The sequence below is a fragment of the Pseudogymnoascus verrucosus genome (genome assembly GCF_001662655.1).
Source record: "Pseudogymnoascus verrucosus strain UAMH 10579 unplaced genomic scaffold scaffold_35, whole genome shotgun sequence".
Classification (NCBI taxonomy): Eukaryota; Fungi; Ascomycota; class Leotiomycetes; order Thelebolales; family Thelebolaceae; genus Pseudogymnoascus; species Pseudogymnoascus verrucosus.
The window spans coordinates 311,138-326,288 of record NW_017263686.1 but is presented as its reverse complement, the minus strand read 5'-3'; the positions used below and the strand labels follow the sequence as shown (position 1 = coordinate 326,288).

Here is a 15,151-nt window from a genome sequence, read left to right as displayed (position 1 = left end):
CCCCCCTGTGTGCTTTTCTTTGTTGTTGTTGTCTGTTTGTCTGTTTGTTGTTGTCATCCTCGCTTTGTTGTCCTGTTCCTTCCCCCCCGGGCCCCCGGCTGCTCCCCCAGTTCCCCCCATCCTTGTCAGCAACCACCTTTTTCTCTTCCCTGTGCATTTTTCACCACAGCCCTAAATGTACTTCTTTCCACAAACGGTAAGAGCCGAACAGAACAGAGCACCGACCGACCGACCAGCAGGCAACAGAACAAAGACGCACGCACGCACGCACGCACACAACGCACGGCACGGATGATAGACGATGAACATCCATCCATACATACATGCAATCGATGCAATGCACATACCCTCCCCCCTCCGCCGCCGATCCGGCCTATCGTGTGGGATTTCGGGTAAGCTTGCCCTGTTGTGGGACAGGAGCACAACAGGACAGCACCGGCACCTACAGGACTCTGCTTACCATACTGTACGTACAGCGAGTGGTGTACCTCTGCATGTAGGGAGTGGTACTTCAAAGACAGCTGTATATGCGCAGGATATGTTATGTACACACGGACATGAAAGACACCTGCCAGCCATCCTTTTGTCATGTCTATCACCCTCACCTCACCTCGCCCAGGTACCACGGCACGGCTCGGCGTCTGCTCTGATTTGATCGGTCGGTCGGTCTGACTGTCTGACTGTCTGACTGTGTAGGGCGGGACGAGGGAAGGGGAGGGAAGGGAAGGACGTTAATCCATGTCCTGTTCTCACAACAGGTTTACGTATATTACTCTACGATGCAATAGGATGCCGGATTGGGAAATGCGCGCGAGGGGGGGTTATAATGCGCGACTGGCTAGACTGGTCGGTCGGCGGTCGGCGTGTTTCTTTCTTTAGAGACGGCGGCATGGATGTATGTATGTATGGAATCCAACAGATGCAGGAGAGGAGGGGGAGGAGGGGGGGGAAGGGATTGTTGAGCTCGAGCTGGAGCTGGAGCTGGAGCTCAACGGGCAGATCACACTTTGTAGAGTGCTGCACTGTGCTGGATTTGGAGTTGGGGTTGGAGTTGGAGCTGGCTGGAGTTACTACACCCACCACACTCGCCACGAGGATGCTCCAGTATGAAGTCCAGACTCTCACCCTTCTCCATCCATCTCCATCCTTCTCCACTGGGGGTTCTATCTGTATCTCCACCACGAAAACTCCTCCCTCTCTCTCTCTTCTACTCACATCACAAGAGGACCACAAACTCCAACTAACCCCCCACCTTCCCCCCCATCTATCCCACCTCCCCCGTTGTCGGCCTCACACTCCCACTACAGATGAGAAAAAGAGTGAAAAAAAAAAACACTCACACTTCGCTGGCAGCCAAGCCAAGCCCTGTCTCTTGCCCTACAGTTAACCCACCCTACAATCAAACCCACCAGCAAGCCATCAACCAAGACAGCCAGCGAAGCCACCACCAAAGCCACCAAAAGTTAGACAGATAGGTAGATAAACCAGCCACTCCCATCGCGCCACACCTTCTACCACCCACCACCCACCTTCCGCCATCCGCACGAACGCCAGCGCACCTCTGTAGTTCTCAGTCAGTGCGTGCTGCGTGCGTGTGTGCGTGCCTGCGTGAACTCGATCCCCGGGCGGCCCATACCCCACCAGTAGAGAGATCGTCTACTGGCACATGTGCGCGATTGCCCTTTTGTGCGGTTCTCTCCACTGGATGGATGTGGTGGGTGTGCGTGAGGTTCACGTTTTCACGAACGGGCGGAGTTCGGGGAGGAGGGAGGTTCCGATCCGAGTTTAGGTAGGCATACGTCAGAGAGGGAACGGGTTAGGGAGACGGGTGAGGGACGCGGGTGAGGGGGACGGACGGGAGGGTGTGACGGGATGTGGTGTGTGGTGTGTGGTGTGTGGTGGTGGTGCTACGAGTGTGGTGATACTTTCCAACTTCTAACTTCTAGTAAAGGTAAAGTTCGTAAGCTGAACTACGTACAGAAGAGCTCCGTGCAACACCACCATCACCACCAACCATCCAATCCAATCCAATCCAGTAACTCAAAAGTAAGCAACCCAAAGCAACTCAACTCAACCCAAAGCAAGGTAAAAAAGTAACGTAAGCTTAGCAGCAAACCAATCCGTATCTGTGTGTGTGTGTGTATGTGTTACATCCCACAAATGTCTCGCGTACCTGCACTCACCCGCCACTACGTAACCACACCTTTAATCGTAGTTACCACACCTTTTTATCATGGATGCCACACCTTTTTCACACCTTACAGGTACGGACCACACCACGCCAACCACGCCAACCACGCCAGAACTGTGTCCAAGGCACGCGTGGGTGTGGATGGTGGGTGGGTGATAAGGTTGGCTGGCTTGACTACCTGCCAACTTACCGATCTGACTGGCTGACTGACACCTGTCTAAACCGAGCAAGCTGAGTGAAGTGAATCTCTATGTCTGACGTCAACGTCTATAAACTGGGCATCTTAAACCTAAAAACCAATATTCCGCCTCCCATCCTCCTCGGGCCAGCATAAATGGCCTGACAAGTGGGATGAGAAGGGGGGGAAGTGAACACACCTGACGTAGACAGCGGGGAGGCTGGGAGGGGCAGTATGGGAAAGTTGTTCTAGGGGCGGGGAGAGGATGGGAGAGGATGGGAAAGTTGGATGGGATTCTTGGAGGGGGGGTTGGTGATTCTGAGTCGTGTTTGCGAAATCGACGGGAACGGAAGGAGGGGGCGGGGTTGGTGGTTGATGGGGCGACGAGGAGGTCAGGAGGATGTCATTGAGAGATCAAAGATGAAGATATACGCGTCGATGTTGGATATACGCGTTGCTAATGGGGGGTAGAGGGGTTGGGGATACGCGTTGATTATTGACAAGTATAGGGAGGGGTTGAAAGATACGCGTTGATTATTGACAAATATAGGGGTTGCCGATACGCGTTGAGGTGGTCTTGGGAAATCTATCTATCTATCACACACCACCACTCCTGCTGCTGAGGAAACAAATCTAAAATGAAATCCGCGGAGATATGTTACCTTCTCATCCTACCCCCCCCCCCCCCTCCCCTTTTCCCGTGTCAAGCCAAACCAGGAACGCGCCTTGGAAAATATTGAATGCCACCTACGTAACCCCCTTTTCGTACCATCCATCCACCAAGAACTTGCGCGATTTTCGTCTTCCTCCCCTCCGCGCCAATCAATCAAGTACGATGAGTGCTACGTCCAATACCGCGTCCAGATCTTTTTTTCCTCGTCTGTGCCGCGGAACTGGGGGGGGGTGTCAGCGCGTACTCGGTCATGGTTTGTTATTGTTATGATAATGCGTTATGTCATGGACAACCTGTCCCGTCCCTCTTCCTGCTTTCTGGGAAGCGGCTAGGGGACGGGGGGAAGGGGGGTGGTGGAAGGGAATGGTGGAAGGAGGAAGGAGGTTGGGGACAAGGGGAACGTAAGCGGAAAGGGGTAGGGGGGAAAGAAAGTTGGGAGAATTAGAGGGAAAAGGGGGAGAATGGGACGATGGAGGAAGAGGAAGGGTAAAAGGGGGGGGGGGGTAAAAAGGGGGGGGTTAAAAAAACGTACCTTAAATTTCACCTCCGTAATCTCCTTGAACCCCTCCTTCAGCGTCGGAGGGCTGTATCTGGAGTTGAAGGACGTAAACGCGATATTCGGGAGGATGGTGCGTTTCTCTGGATTCATCTGGGGCAAATATCGTCAGTTTTGTTCCAGCTATTTGCCGTGGTATTAACCCCTTCCCCCCCCCCCCCAAAAAACCACCTAGGTATGAGCCGAGGGGTAGATAACACAAACGGCTAGAAAATTCAAACAAACTCACCTCCCTATTCAACGCCCTAACAACATCATTATGTCTACAAACCCCTCCCCCCGTCTCAAAAACCACACACCTAATCCCCACCCCCCTCTCCCTCGCCAGCTCAACCCAATGTTTCCTCGTCGCCTCGTCGGCGTTGGTGTTGTCGATGACCACGGAGACTCCCTCTTCGAGATGGGTTCGCGCGACTTTGAGGCATTTATCCCGCGTCTTGAGAAGGTCTTGGTTGATGCGGATGTAGCTCGGGCTGAGGTGCTGGAAGTGCTGGTGGTAGAAGGTTGATTTGCCGGAGGCGGGGGAGCCGACGAAGAGGATCTGTGAGGGGGGTTAGGCCTGGAGGGACGGGGTGGACTGGAGGGACGGGGTGGTCTGGAAGGACAGGATGGAATGAAAGGGCGGGATGGACTGGATGGATTGAAACGGCAGGTTGGGCAGGGCAGGATCAGGACAGGATCAGGACAGGCGCGGACATACAATCTCTTGCTCGCTCGACGGCACGAAGGGGGGGTCCTCTACAACTCCATATTAGAACGGCGCTCTCGAATTCCAGGCTCCAGTGGACCACGAACCGGCGGTATCATTGACAGAGGCTGTGTTGACGTAGTCTCCTGGCTCGAAGGAGCGGATGTATTCCCGTGGTGCCTCGTCTAGGAAGTACTCTTCGGGGGTGAGGAATAGGATTCCTATGTTATCGGCGAAGCCGCTAGGGTGGTGTTAGCTGAGAGTACTTTATTGGATGTATGAAATGGGGGTAAGGGGGAGGGGGCTTGCCGGTCAGAAGCAGAAAAGTCCTTATCAATCCCAGGCACGGCGATACGGCCTGCGGCGTCGCCTACTACAAAGGATTCTCCCATGTGGACGGTTTCGGGTGTGAGATCGAGGTCCTTCAGTATCTCATCCCACATCCCCGTCCGCGGCTTCCTATAGTTATCAAACTGCGTAGCGGCATACAACGTGACTGGGATATCCAATTGTCGCAGAATCGACGCAATCTTCTCTTTCCAGGAGTCCAGACGACCCCTAAGTGCGCTTGGGGCCTTGCGATCGGGATGTAATTGGATGGCGCCCTGGTTGCTGATGATTACGATGTTGAATCTAGTACTAGTTAGTTACTGTGGTGTCAGGGGTTGGCTTGGAGGGGGTGAAGGTTACTCTTGTTCCTGGTGCAGCTTTTTCAGCATCACGGGCACGTTGGGATGCCACCACTTCCAGTCTCCGGCGTCGTAGACGAACCTCTTGCCCGAGGCGGACTTGACGAGGGTCCAGTCCTGGTGATGTTAGTAGGGGGCTTCAGTAACTCGTGACAAGGGGACCTACTAAATCAAAGGCAGCAATCCTTGTCTTCTTTGGAGCGGCAGGGGCGGCATCACTTGGCGCGGTGGATGTGCCTTGGGGAACATATTTGCCGACGATGAGGGAAGTTTTAGTGTCTTCGTTCACAGCTCTTTCCGACCAGGTAAGAGGCTCCGGTGGCTTCTGGGAGGTTGGTTTGAAGAACGAGGAGACGGCATCTTCTATTTTGACGTTAGGATCAAAATTCCATTACCACTTCTTGGAGCCGGACTTACTTGTAGTTGTAGACTGAACCTTTCGTTTGACAGGGGGTGGAGAAATGGGCTTCTCGTCCCGGTCGTCGTTCTTCCTCTTCGGGTCACGGTTGGACGACGACATGGCGGCGATTTGTGTCTACGAACGTTAATGAGGTACGAAATCTTCAATCACGCTGATCAACGAGAATATATTTATGATAGTAAAAGCAATAGAACCTACTACTCGCAGCGGGAAGGGTGTTTTAAGGCAGCCTGTCTGTCTTTGTCACGACAGCTGTGATCGTCCTGACCTGCAGAACCACGTGACAAGCATATCAATTTACTTATCCCTTTGTCGTATTCAAAGTCAGTTTCGTTCAGTATCCGGATTCAGATTCAGTTTGAAAGAGTCTGGAGTTTTAGCTGTTTGAGATATTTGCCGTGAGCGGACGCGTAGATCGCGACATCAAAGGCAGTATCACGTGATGCCAGTATAATTACTTTGTCGCTTTATCATATTCGGCCGCCTGCTTTATTCATTTCTCGGGCTTACAGTCGCATTGAAAGAGACTCAATTACTTGATATTCGTAATATTTTATGTAGACAGACGTGGAGGTCGCTGCAAAGATCACATGAGTCACCCACACTTCTGTTTGTGCGATAAGCAACCCCGGATTACAGCGGGACACAGCGGCTTCGGACGGGAAGTCAACCCAACAGCGTCACAATAAATCCCCCCTCACAATTGATAACCCAACTACACTCGCAACTCACCAAAATCCAGACCAATTACACCGCAATCATGGCAGCTCAAGAAGTGAGGACTCCCGGTAGCAAGCCCGGCGGCACTATGCTCTGGGGAGGTCGATTCACAGGTATGCGTTGCCCCCAATATATTTTTTTGTTGACTCGCTTGACTCACATATTGTTCTCCAGGCGGTCTGGATCCCCTCATGGTCTCATACAACGAGTCGATTTACTACGATCGCGCGTTCCACACTCAAGATATCCTCGGCAGCATCGCGTGGGCGAGGGGAAACCACAAGGTTGGAATTCTCAGCGATGCGGAGTTCAAGGCTATCGAGGAGGGGTTGAAGAAGGTCGAGGCTGAGTGGGTTGATGGGACGTTCAAGATCATTCCGGGAGTGGACGAGGACATTCACACTGCCAATGAGCGCCGCCTTGGTGAGATCATCGGAAAGGATATCGGAGGCAAGCTCCACACCGGCCGCAGCAGGAACGAGCAGGTCGCTACGGATATGAGGATGTGGTTGCGTGACGAGCTGAGGAAAATCGAGGTCTTCCTCGTTGACTTCCTCAAGGTTGTCGCGGCGCGCGCGGAGAAGGAGATCGACTTCGTCATGCCTGGTTATACCCATCTGCAGCGCGCACAGCCGGTGCGTTGGAGTCACTGGATGCTGTCGTATGGTCTTGCGTTCGCCTCGGATCTCGAGCGTCTGCGTGAGGTGATCGCCCGTGTCAACCGCAGTCCGCTTGGATGTGGTGCCCTCGCGGGTAACCCGTTCAACATCGATCGTGATGCAATGGCGAAGGAGCTCGGGTTCGAGGGCCTGATGTGGAACTCCATGGGCGCAGTCGCTGACCGTGACTTCGTCCTTGAGGCTATGCAGTGGGGGTCGACTTTGATGTCGCACATGTCTCGTTGGTCTGAGGATCTTATCATTTACTCGACTGGCGAGTTCAGCTTCGTCAGGCTGGCGGATGCGTACTCCACCGGTAGCTCGCTGATGCCGCAGAAGAAGAACCCCGATAGCTTGGAGCTGTTGAGGGGTAAGAGTGGACGTGCGTTCGGCCAGATGGCTGGACTCATGATGACCCTGAAGGGTCTGCCTAGTACATACAACAAGGACTTGCAGGAGTCCGTTGAGCCAATGCTTGACCACGTCAAGACTGTTGGTGACAGCATCCAAATCGCCACTGGTGTCCTCTCGACCCTCGCTGCGAACTCGGAGAAGATGAGGGCTGCTCTCGATGGCTTCATGTTGGCCACTGACCTGGCTGACTACCTTGTTCGCAAGGGCGTCCCGTTCAGGGAGACTCACCACATCTCGGGCCAGGTCGTTGCCTTGTCGGAGAAGACAAACACACCGATGGAGAAGTTGACATATGAGCAATTGGAGTCTGTTGATGCCCGCTTCAAGCCGGATGTCAGCGAGTGCTTCGATTTCGAGCGCTCGGTCGAGATGCGCACGTCCAAGGGTGGAACTAGCAAGAAGTGCGTGTTGGAGCAGATCGAGGTCTTGAAGTCGATGCTGGCTTAAATGTGAAAATGAATTTTATGTTGGGAGTTGGGAGGAAAATCATGGGTTACCAAAAGTTTGTCGTAATATCTAGACCTACAGTGTTTATGCGGCCTATAAAGGCTTCCATAGGGACTGTGATAAAAGCATTAATTACGAGAGCCTATAAAAATTATACGTAAAAATAATGATTGTTAATTACCGTATTATGTGCCTGCTTGATTTTTGCTGTTTTGGACGTTTTAAATATTTGAATATTTTCCGTAAATAAACATGTTGGTCAACCACAAGATCACATGAGTGCACCACACAGTTCACCCACAACATCGTGACCACACACAGCTCAAAGCTTACCCCTATCCTCAATTTATCACCACCTACCCTACAATGCACGAGCTCTTCCTCACCGCCGCCGTGCCCGGCGAACATGTCAAAGAGGCCCTGAAAATCCTCCAAGGCTTGTGTGCCATGCCACCCGCCCACAGCTACCAGCGAGTTCTCACATACGAAGGCCCCAGCGCGCAACTCGTGCCCATCCCAGCAGCGCGAGTGCAAAACAGACGACCGCAGGATAGAGAGGTGTGGAATGAGTTGAATAAGCAGCTGGTGAGGCAGTCGCATTATATCACGCTCGCGTTTGCGGCGGAGAAGGGGGAGTTTGGGGTTGGTGCGGAGGAGAGGGTGGGGGAGAAGCCGTGAGTTTATGGTCCAGGATTATGAAGACAGATCGGATTTAACAAGGCATACAGTGTGATGGACCTGGAAGAGGCACGTGGAACGCTGCACTTTTATGACTACCCAGAGCCCCCGCACCCGTCAAGGCCTGTGAATAGTCGGCTTGTTATTCATATTCCCGATGAGCCAAAACTGCCGTCACTTCTACGGAGCATCAAATATACGTGAGTAGTAGCAATGCCAACCATGGAAGCGTGCATCTCTCTAACACAGCCCAGGCACTACTCGCAAAGCCTGCGTGAAATCTACAACTTCTACAGGGACAACGTTACATTCACGCTGTCTCGCGAACTCCAACGGAAGCAGCAGAATGGCGTGATAGACGTGGAGGAAAGCACGCCACAAGCATCGTCTGACATCCGTGATTACATACCCTTTGATGGGGAGAACAAATGGGTCTTGAGGGCCTCGGTGGAGGTTACGGACGAGAAGGAAGGTCCTCTCGTGCAGAGAGGCATTGAAGAGCTTCTCAAAGTGCAGAGTGACCTAGCTGGCCTCTACGAGTTCTCAATACTGGATAGAGCAGTCCTCGATACCAGAGTGCCTGCCTTCCTTGAGCAATTACGACGGAGGTGAAGTCCGATGATGGATTACAAATGATATAAAGTCACATGACTTGCTTCGATGAAGCCATACTGCACTACACTACTCTAGGAGGGGGGAGCCGAACGGAGAAGACGGAGAAAGGGACGGAGATCACATATGTAATGGCAGAAGTGAAAAGTCAAAAAGTCAAAATAAAGCTTACTTTAGTGGGAGGCGAAATACAGTACATGCTGCACATCCTGCCCACATCCTGCGGAGAGCAGACGCGGAGTACAGGACAGCATCTGCCGTAGTGCCGTAGCGATGGCATAATCAAGACAATTAAGGCCTTTACAAAGCGCTTAATCCGTCCCCTAAGTATTTCCAAGTATGTAATGGTTGAAAAGTGTGGTTCAGATATGTGCTAGATGGGGTACAGATGTGTGCTAGATGTGTCGTGGTGGGTGCCGTTCCTTGCCACATCGGAACATTTAGGCTGGGATTTACCTTCCTTTCGCTGAGATGTGGCTGCATTTGTTGGATTTTCACGGGTTGAACCGGTATCGGTGCCTTGGTACCCCGATAGCTCCGTCTTCCCCGTCCTCCCCGGGCAATAATTTAAGTTATGAGATCGCGTAGTCGCGCCGCCCTATCACAAAAAATCACGTTTCGATGGATTAAGGGCCCGAACACCCACTGATTCTCCGCAGTATTAACACACCACCACCCTTCAAACCCTTTCCCCTCCTTCACAAGCATCCCCAGGCCGAGCAATTGATCCTTCCTACAAAACATCACTTATCAATCAGCTCGTGCTCCTGTTGCTTCATCCTTCTCTAATATCGCTATCCTTCGCTCTCTCTCTCTCAAACTGCTCTCAACAAAAACTCCTACAACCCTACAACCCCCCAAACCCAACAACAACAACATGTTCAAGACCACTCTCTCCCGGGCAGCAGCTCACGCTGAGCGTCAGCCGCTGATCAAGTTCTTGGGCAAGCGCACAGTTCCATGTAAGCCGAAACTCCCTCCCCTCACATCTCACGCATCATCTAACACCTTCCCAGCCTCCGTCGACCGCACTCCTGCCGTCCACCCAGCCTCCCCATCCTCCGCCCTCCCCGGCCAAGGCTCCCCCTCCTTCTCCGCCTACCGCCAGCACGCCCAGCAACACGGCCCCCTCGGCCGCAACATCCGCACCGACAGCTCAGTCGGCTCCGTTCCCGGCCGCGACTTCGGCCCCGTCGCCGCGGCACAGGGCGAGTTCTTCGATCGCAGCGAGCTGCCTGTTCGCTTCCGACGCTCCCCATACACCGAGGCGGAGATCGAGGCGATTGAGACTGGCGGCGCTACCTTGGTCTGCTGAGGCACCGTATGAGCGCTGAGATGTCTGATTTTTTACTGCAATTTTTTTGAAACACATACATGGGACGGGCAATACCCTGGAGACAAAACACCACTTTTTTTATTACGTCAAAGCGAATTGGACGGGATGGGTGGGAGCGATTGATGGCCGGGCGATCTGGGAGGTCGCTGGAGGCCGGGAGGGGGTTATGATACAGGTTTAAACACAGGTTGATACTTGGCTGGATACTTGTAATGAAATAGGAAGACCAAGACCTGTGTGACGGGCGAGTCCCGGAGGTCGTCAAAATGTGGCCACAGCAGAAGCTGCACAGTGTTCGTTATCTATATAACGACGAAAATAAAACGAACTATAAACATCATATGTCTTGCCTCTAGTTTGATCATCGTGACCTCAGCCTCTCCGAAGCCGTGCACTCGTCTATCTGGTGCCTCCTTGACCCCGGACTGCATGTGGTAGGTTGACTCGCATGTGACGATTCAGCCTTGCCCACCCAACCTGGACACTTTGCAGCCCTCCATTCAGATCATCGGCTTGCAACCCTGCCCAGCCTCGACCCGTTGCGAGTCTTCCCGCAAACCCATGCGCACCCTCCCAGCCACAAGCGCGAAGACATTCAGCGCATCGGGATTCATCGTGGGGTCAACCGCCACCCCAGCATTCAGTGACCACTCAGGGCTTCCTTTATCCCCCGGGTTTGTCCCGATCCTCTTCGGAATTCTGAAACCACTGAATAGAGTTTCAATGCCGAGCTTTCAGTATATTCACATCCTCGATACTACTATCCGCCGCGCTCCCGCCCCCAACTTGCTGGCCGAGGTTGTCCCCGATCCTAGCTAGCAACGAGCTGTCCTCCCCAACTAGTCGCTCGATGATCTTCACTTTGGCATGTGCACGCTTGAGACGGTCGTCAAAGTCGGATACTGCGTCTTCGGTGTTGTCGGTTGAAAGACTGGCCGGCTCGCTCAAAGCGTAGAGGACTCGGATGTGCTTCTCTAGGCGTGGGTTTGCTAGTGTCGGCAGGCTTGTTGTACCCTGCGCGATCGAGGCTGCGGTCTGAGGCTCTCCTTGCTGGATTTCGGCCACGGATGTAGGCTTGTCTGGTGTATCGTTTTGGGGAAGTCGACCTGCCCAGACGACTGAGCGGCCGTGTAGTCTTCCTGCCTCGACGAATTTCTCAAATCCCTTCTCCAGTCCGAAGACGCGACCTTCTATTTTCCCGGCTTTGGCGCCTTCGGTGGTCCCAAGTTGGTAGCCCTCATCGTAGAATTTATCTTCCAGGCCCAGGAGATCGTCGAACGGGTCTGCACTCATGTTTGGAGAGATTTTGCTGGCTCGCTGGGGTTTAGAATTCGCTGAGTTGGTAACTGTAACTGAAAAGGTTCGAGATTTTGAAAGTTTAAATCAGCAAGCGTATATAACTATTTTGGTCTAATGGTCGCAAGAAGCCGAATTCCTGTCAATCTCTCAGGAACATTTGCCCCAAAGGTAGCTTGGGCCGTCATAGAGGGGCAACCGCCCTTACTACAAAATCCAGACCCCATGAAACGTTCGTGCACTGACTCACTGGAAAATTACCCCACCAAGAAAATCCGATGACTAAGCGCGGGAAGGCTGGCGGGCAACTGAACCCCGCGTGTATTATAACATTTCAACAATCAACACAACATCAACAACAACGAAACATGGCCTCAACCACGCCCATTCTACCTGTCAAGGGCAAGAGGAATATTTTAGTGACATCTGCCTTGCCCTACGTCAACAACAAACCTCGTCGGTCTCTCTCTTTCATCATAAACGGATTCCTCAAACTAACATTAGTCTAGATTTGGGAAATGTCGTTGGCAGTGTCCTCAGCGCCGATGTATACGCCCGATTCAGCAAACTGAGAGACAGACCAACTCTATACATCTGTGGCACTGACGAGTACGGAACAGCCACTGAGACGAAGGCTTTAGAGACGGGCCAAACCCCGAAGGAGCTCTGCGATGAATTCCACAAGGTCCACAAGGATATTTACGACTGGTTCGAGGTCGGATTTGATTACTTTGGTCGAACTACCACCGATCAGCAGACCAAGATTGCCCAGGATATCTTCGTGAAACTTCATAAGAATGGATACCTGGAGGAGCGGACAACTACACAGCCCTATTGCGAAAAGCACGAGTCCTTCCTCTCGGATCGCTTCGTGGAGGGCACATGCCCGAAGTGCCAGTACGACGATGCCCGCGGCGACCAATGCGACAAGTGCGGAAGCCTCCTAGATCCCTTTGAGCTCATCAACCCACGCTGCAAGGTCGACGGAGCCTCCCCGGTCCAGCGCGACACAACGCACATGTTTATTCGCCTTGACAAGCTCCAACCAACGATCGAGAGTTGGTTCACAAAGTCCAGCCAGGAGGGTGGATGGCCCCAGAACGGAATCAGTATCACCAAGTCGTGGTTTGACAAGGGATTGGAAGGGCGCAGCATTACTCGGGATCTTAAATGGGGCACGCCCGTGCCGATCCCTGGCTACGAGAATAAGGTCATGTACGTATGGTTCGACGCTTGTATCGGGTATCCTTCCATTACAGCGTCCTACACAGACGAGTGGGAGCAATGGTGGCGCAACCCAGAAGATGTAGAGCTCTTCCAGTTTATGGGCAAGGACAACGTTCCTTTCCACACTGTTATTTTCCCAGGCAGCCAAATTGGCACGGGAGACAAGTGGACACAGCTCAATCACCTTTCTACTACAGAGTATTTGAACTATGAAGGTGGAAAATTCTCGAAGTCCAGAGGTGTTGGTGTTTTCGGCGACACTGCGAAGGATACCGGAATTCCTGCATCCGTGTGGCGTTACTATCTGATGGCGAACCGACCAGAGACCAGTGACACCCAATTCGAATGGAAGGCGTTCATTGCAGCAAACAACAGCGAGCTGCTCAACAACTTTGGAAACTTTGTCAATCGTCTTGTCAAATTTGTAAACGCAAAGTGCGACGGTGTCGTTCCGGAATTTTCTGCATCCTATACCGACGAGACCTTTGACTTCCCAGCATTCATTGAAAGCGTCAATGTCCACCTTAGAGAGTACATTGCGGATATGGAGGCTGTTAGAATTCGCGCTGGACTCAAGAAGTTTATGGAAATCTCAGCATTGGGCAACAACCTCTTGGCTGGCCGTCTTGATAATGCCAACTTGACTGGAAGCCCTGAGAGGACACACACTATCATTGGTCTGGCTCTCAACCTTGCATACCTCCTTGCCTCCATTTCATCGCCATTTATGCCATCTACTGGAGCCTCCATTGTCAAGCAGCTCCAAGTGCCCCTACTATCAATTACCGACAAGTGGAACCCAGAGGCTCTCAAGGGCGGCCACAAGATCGGCAAGGCCGAGTATCTGTTCACCAGGATTGATGATAAGAAGGAGGCCGAGTGGAGGACCAAGTACGGTGGCACCCAGGCCTCTAGGATTGCTGAGGAAGAGGCTAAGGCCAAGAAGGCTGCTGACAAGGCCAGAGATAAGGAGAGGAAGAAGGCAAAGAAGGAGGCTGCTAAGGCTGCAGCTCCTGCCGAGGGGGGGCTTAAGACCGAGCTTCCTCTTCGCGGTGTTGCCGCCGAGGAACAGGCACCCCCACCAGCGGCAGCTCCATGATTCGAATGCCATGACGAATAATGACGATGCACTGTCGGCGGCGTTGGGATGGTTTAACGAGCGGCGGAGGGGGACATAGCAAAGTTGTGTACCATTTGTTTTGTGAGACTGAGGTGGTAGCGAGGCTCCTTTTCAACATGAGAAGCTAGATCTGATTGTGAAGCTCCATAGCCTAAATTTACAGTGTCTTTTAAGTACAGTTCCTGGTTCGGGAGATTCTCGTAATGCCCAACCACCCTATCCAACGCCTAGCCACCCTAATACTGTACATCTATGTTTTACATTACTCTATACAAGACCAATCGTCTTCGCGGCTCTCATCTTCCAGCCTTCAAAGCTGTTGAGCTTCGGCCTCACATCCAAGTAGAAGCTCAGCTTGCCATTGCCTTTCCCCTCATCCTTGCCAGCATAAAAGTCAATGATATACTCAACCTTCTTGCCACACCTATCAACAATCCAGTCGTGGCGATCGAATGGTGTAGTATATCCAAGCAGACTGTTGAAGCGTGCCTTCGGAGACATCGAGGTTGAGAGTCCCAGGAATGAGTGTAGCCTAGGTCCTCCACATTTCTCGTCGGCTCCATATGGCTTCTCCCATTCCTTGATCTCCTTCCATGCTCGCTCGTTTACTGCATTGTGTATCGGTACGATGGTCTTCATCTCCTTAGGATCGCTTGAGTGACCCTGGAACAACTGTCAGAAACGTCCGTCAATTCAATCCCAATATACGTACCTTTCTCTTCATTGCATCAAAGAACATCTTCTCTGAAGGGTATATCCAGTTCCCGCTCGCACTAACTCCGCTCTCCTTCTCGCTATTCGCCGGCTTCGAGCCTTCGCTGTCGTCGACTGGCGATGCGCGAGGGATTGTCGAAACCACGCGCTGCGTACCGAGTCCTGTCGACACGGCCGCCGCATCCGCAGGAGGCGTCGAAGAGAAAAATCGCGCGAATAGCCCAGGCTGCGCCGGAGGAGCCTGGGTGATATCTTCGGAATCGCAGGCATTGCCTTTCTTTGCGTCGCTCGCTCCCTTCGCTGCGCCGGGGAACGACGCCGTTGGGTTTGCCTTCAACCACGCCGCGCGGGTCTTGTCATCGACGGGGCACACCTCGGCTGGCGCCTCTGCCTCTGGAGATTTGCCCATGTTTGCGTATGTGAGTCGGGATTCTTGGAAGCGCGCTGGGAGACGAGAAGATGGCGACAGGGCATCATTAATAATTTTGGGCCCCTGCACGGTTGCTCCCGCTATGATGTCCGATTGGTCTGG

The 15,151-nt window shown here is 52.8% G+C and overlaps 7 protein-coding genes across 7 annotated transcripts; 4 read left to right on the top strand and 3 right to left on the bottom strand.

The window, feature by feature from the left end:
- Positions 1 to 3,909: 3,909 nt before the first annotated feature.
- On the bottom strand, positions 3,910 to 5,938 carry VE01_06401 (uncharacterized protein). The gene is made up of 7 exons (XM_059463794.1): positions 5,595 to 5,938; positions 5,393 to 5,510; positions 5,142 to 5,338; positions 4,977 to 5,092; positions 4,596 to 4,919; positions 4,299 to 4,527; positions 3,910 to 4,139 (listed from the first exon to the last, which is right to left on the bottom strand). Exons 2-6 carry the CDS (start codon positions 5,493 to 5,495, stop codon positions 4,350 to 4,352), a joined length of 918 nt encoding a protein of 305 aa, XP_059319547.1. The 5' UTR covers positions 5,496 to 5,510; positions 5,595 to 5,938; the 3' UTR covers positions 3,910 to 4,139; positions 4,299 to 4,349.
- Positions 5,868 to 7,811, top strand: ARG4 (argininosuccinate lyase). Its single transcript, XM_018275848.2, has 2 exons — positions 5,868 to 6,229; positions 6,291 to 7,811. Exons 1-2 carry the CDS (start codon positions 6,157 to 6,159, stop codon positions 7,634 to 7,636), a joined length of 1,419 nt encoding a protein of 472 aa, XP_018128634.1. The 5' UTR covers positions 5,868 to 6,156; the 3' UTR covers positions 7,637 to 7,811.
- Positions 7,812 to 7,921: 110 nt separating this feature from the next.
- Positions 7,922 to 9,224, top strand: VE01_06399 (uncharacterized protein). Its single transcript, XM_018275847.2, has 3 exons — positions 7,922 to 8,310; positions 8,365 to 8,514; positions 8,569 to 9,224. The coding sequence occupies exons 1-3, from the start codon at positions 8,003 to 8,005 to the stop codon at positions 8,924 to 8,926; spliced, it is 816 nt and encodes a 271-aa protein (XP_018128625.1). The 5' UTR covers positions 7,922 to 8,002; the 3' UTR covers positions 8,927 to 9,224.
- A 305-nt stretch (positions 9,225 to 9,529) lies between these two features.
- VE01_06398 (uncharacterized protein) lies at positions 9,530 to 10,601 on the top strand. Its single transcript, XM_018275846.2, has 2 exons — positions 9,530 to 9,888; positions 9,943 to 10,601. Exons 1-2 carry the CDS (start codon positions 9,804 to 9,806, stop codon positions 10,239 to 10,241), a joined length of 384 nt encoding a protein of 127 aa, XP_018128626.1. The 5' UTR covers positions 9,530 to 9,803; the 3' UTR covers positions 10,242 to 10,601.
- Positions 10,407 to 11,752, bottom strand: VE01_06397 (uncharacterized protein). The gene has a single exon (XM_059463793.1). The coding sequence runs from the start codon at positions 11,553 to 11,555 to the stop codon at positions 10,983 to 10,985; it is 573 nt and encodes a 190-aa protein (XP_059319545.1). The 5' UTR covers positions 11,556 to 11,752; the 3' UTR covers positions 10,407 to 10,982.
- RAR1 (putative methionine--tRNA ligase, cytoplasmic) lies at positions 11,578 to 14,202 on the top strand. Its single transcript, XM_018275844.2, has 2 exons — positions 11,578 to 12,014; positions 12,068 to 14,202. Exons 1-2 carry the CDS (start codon positions 11,837 to 11,839, stop codon positions 13,882 to 13,884), a joined length of 1,995 nt encoding a protein of 664 aa, XP_018128618.2. The 5' UTR covers positions 11,578 to 11,836; the 3' UTR covers positions 13,885 to 14,202.
- CYT2 (Cytochrome c1 heme lyase) lies at positions 13,998 to 15,063 on the bottom strand. The gene is made up of 2 exons (XM_018275843.2): positions 14,618 to 15,063; positions 13,998 to 14,568 (listed from the first exon to the last, which is right to left on the bottom strand). The coding sequence occupies exons 1-2, from the start codon at positions 15,026 to 15,028 to the stop codon at positions 14,173 to 14,175; spliced, it is 807 nt and encodes a 268-aa protein (XP_018128619.1). The 5' UTR covers positions 15,029 to 15,063; the 3' UTR covers positions 13,998 to 14,172.
- Between the last annotated feature and the right edge of the window lie 88 nt (positions 15,064 to 15,151).

Excerpts from the sequence above, each read along its gene's own strand:
- CYT2 (XM_018275843.2), bottom strand. The coding sequence starts at position 15,028 with ATGGGCAAATCTCCAGAGGCAGAGGCGCCAGCCGAGGTGTGCCCCGTC. Across the intron at positions 14,569-14,617 it reads TTGATGCAATGAAGAGAAAG|GGTCACTCAAGCGATCCTAA; the intron begins GTACGTATATTG and ends CAGTTGTTCCAG.
- RAR1 (XM_018275844.2), top strand. The coding sequence starts at position 11,837 with ATGACTAAGCGCGGGAAGGCTGGCGGGCAACTGAACCCCGCGTGTATT. Across the intron at positions 12,015-12,067 it reads CTACGTCAACAACAAACCTC|ATTTGGGAAATGTCGTTGGC; the intron begins GTCGGTCTCTCT and ends ACATTAGTCTAG.
- VE01_06399 (XM_018275847.2), top strand. The coding sequence starts at position 8,003 with ATGCACGAGCTCTTCCTCACCGCCGCCGTGCCCGGCGAACATGTCAAA. Across the intron at positions 8,311-8,364 it reads GAGAGGGTGGGGGAGAAGCC|TGTGATGGACCTGGAAGAGG; the intron begins GTGAGTTTATGG and ends CAAGGCATACAG. Across the intron at positions 8,515-8,568 it reads CTACGGAGCATCAAATATAC|GCACTACTCGCAAAGCCTGC; the intron begins GTGAGTAGTAGC and ends AACACAGCCCAG.
- VE01_06398 (XM_018275846.2), top strand. The coding sequence starts at position 9,804 with ATGTTCAAGACCACTCTCTCCCGGGCAGCAGCTCACGCTGAGCGTCAG. Across the intron at positions 9,889-9,942 it reads GGGCAAGCGCACAGTTCCAT|CCTCCGTCGACCGCACTCCT; the intron begins GTAAGCCGAAAC and ends ACACCTTCCCAG.
- VE01_06397 (XM_059463793.1), bottom strand. The coding sequence starts at position 11,555 with ATGAGTGCAGACCCGTTCGACGATCTCCTGGGCCTGGAAGATAAATTC.
- ARG4 (XM_018275848.2), top strand. The coding sequence starts at position 6,157 with ATGGCAGCTCAAGAAGTGAGGACTCCCGGTAGCAAGCCCGGCGGCACT. Across the intron at positions 6,230-6,290 it reads CTGGGGAGGTCGATTCACAG|GCGGTCTGGATCCCCTCATG; the intron begins GTATGCGTTGCC and ends ATTGTTCTCCAG.
- VE01_06401 (XM_059463794.1), bottom strand. The coding sequence starts at position 5,495 with ATGTCGTCGTCCAACCGTGACCCGAAGAGGAAGAACGACGACCGGGAC. Across the intron at positions 5,093-5,141 it reads GGATTGCTGCCTTTGATTTA|GACTGGACCCTCGTCAAGTC; the intron begins GTAGGTCCCCTT and ends TAACATCACCAG. Across the intron at positions 4,920-4,976 it reads AAGCTGCACCAGGAACAAGA|ATTCAACATCGTAATCATCA; the intron begins GTAACCTTCACC and ends AACTAGTACTAG.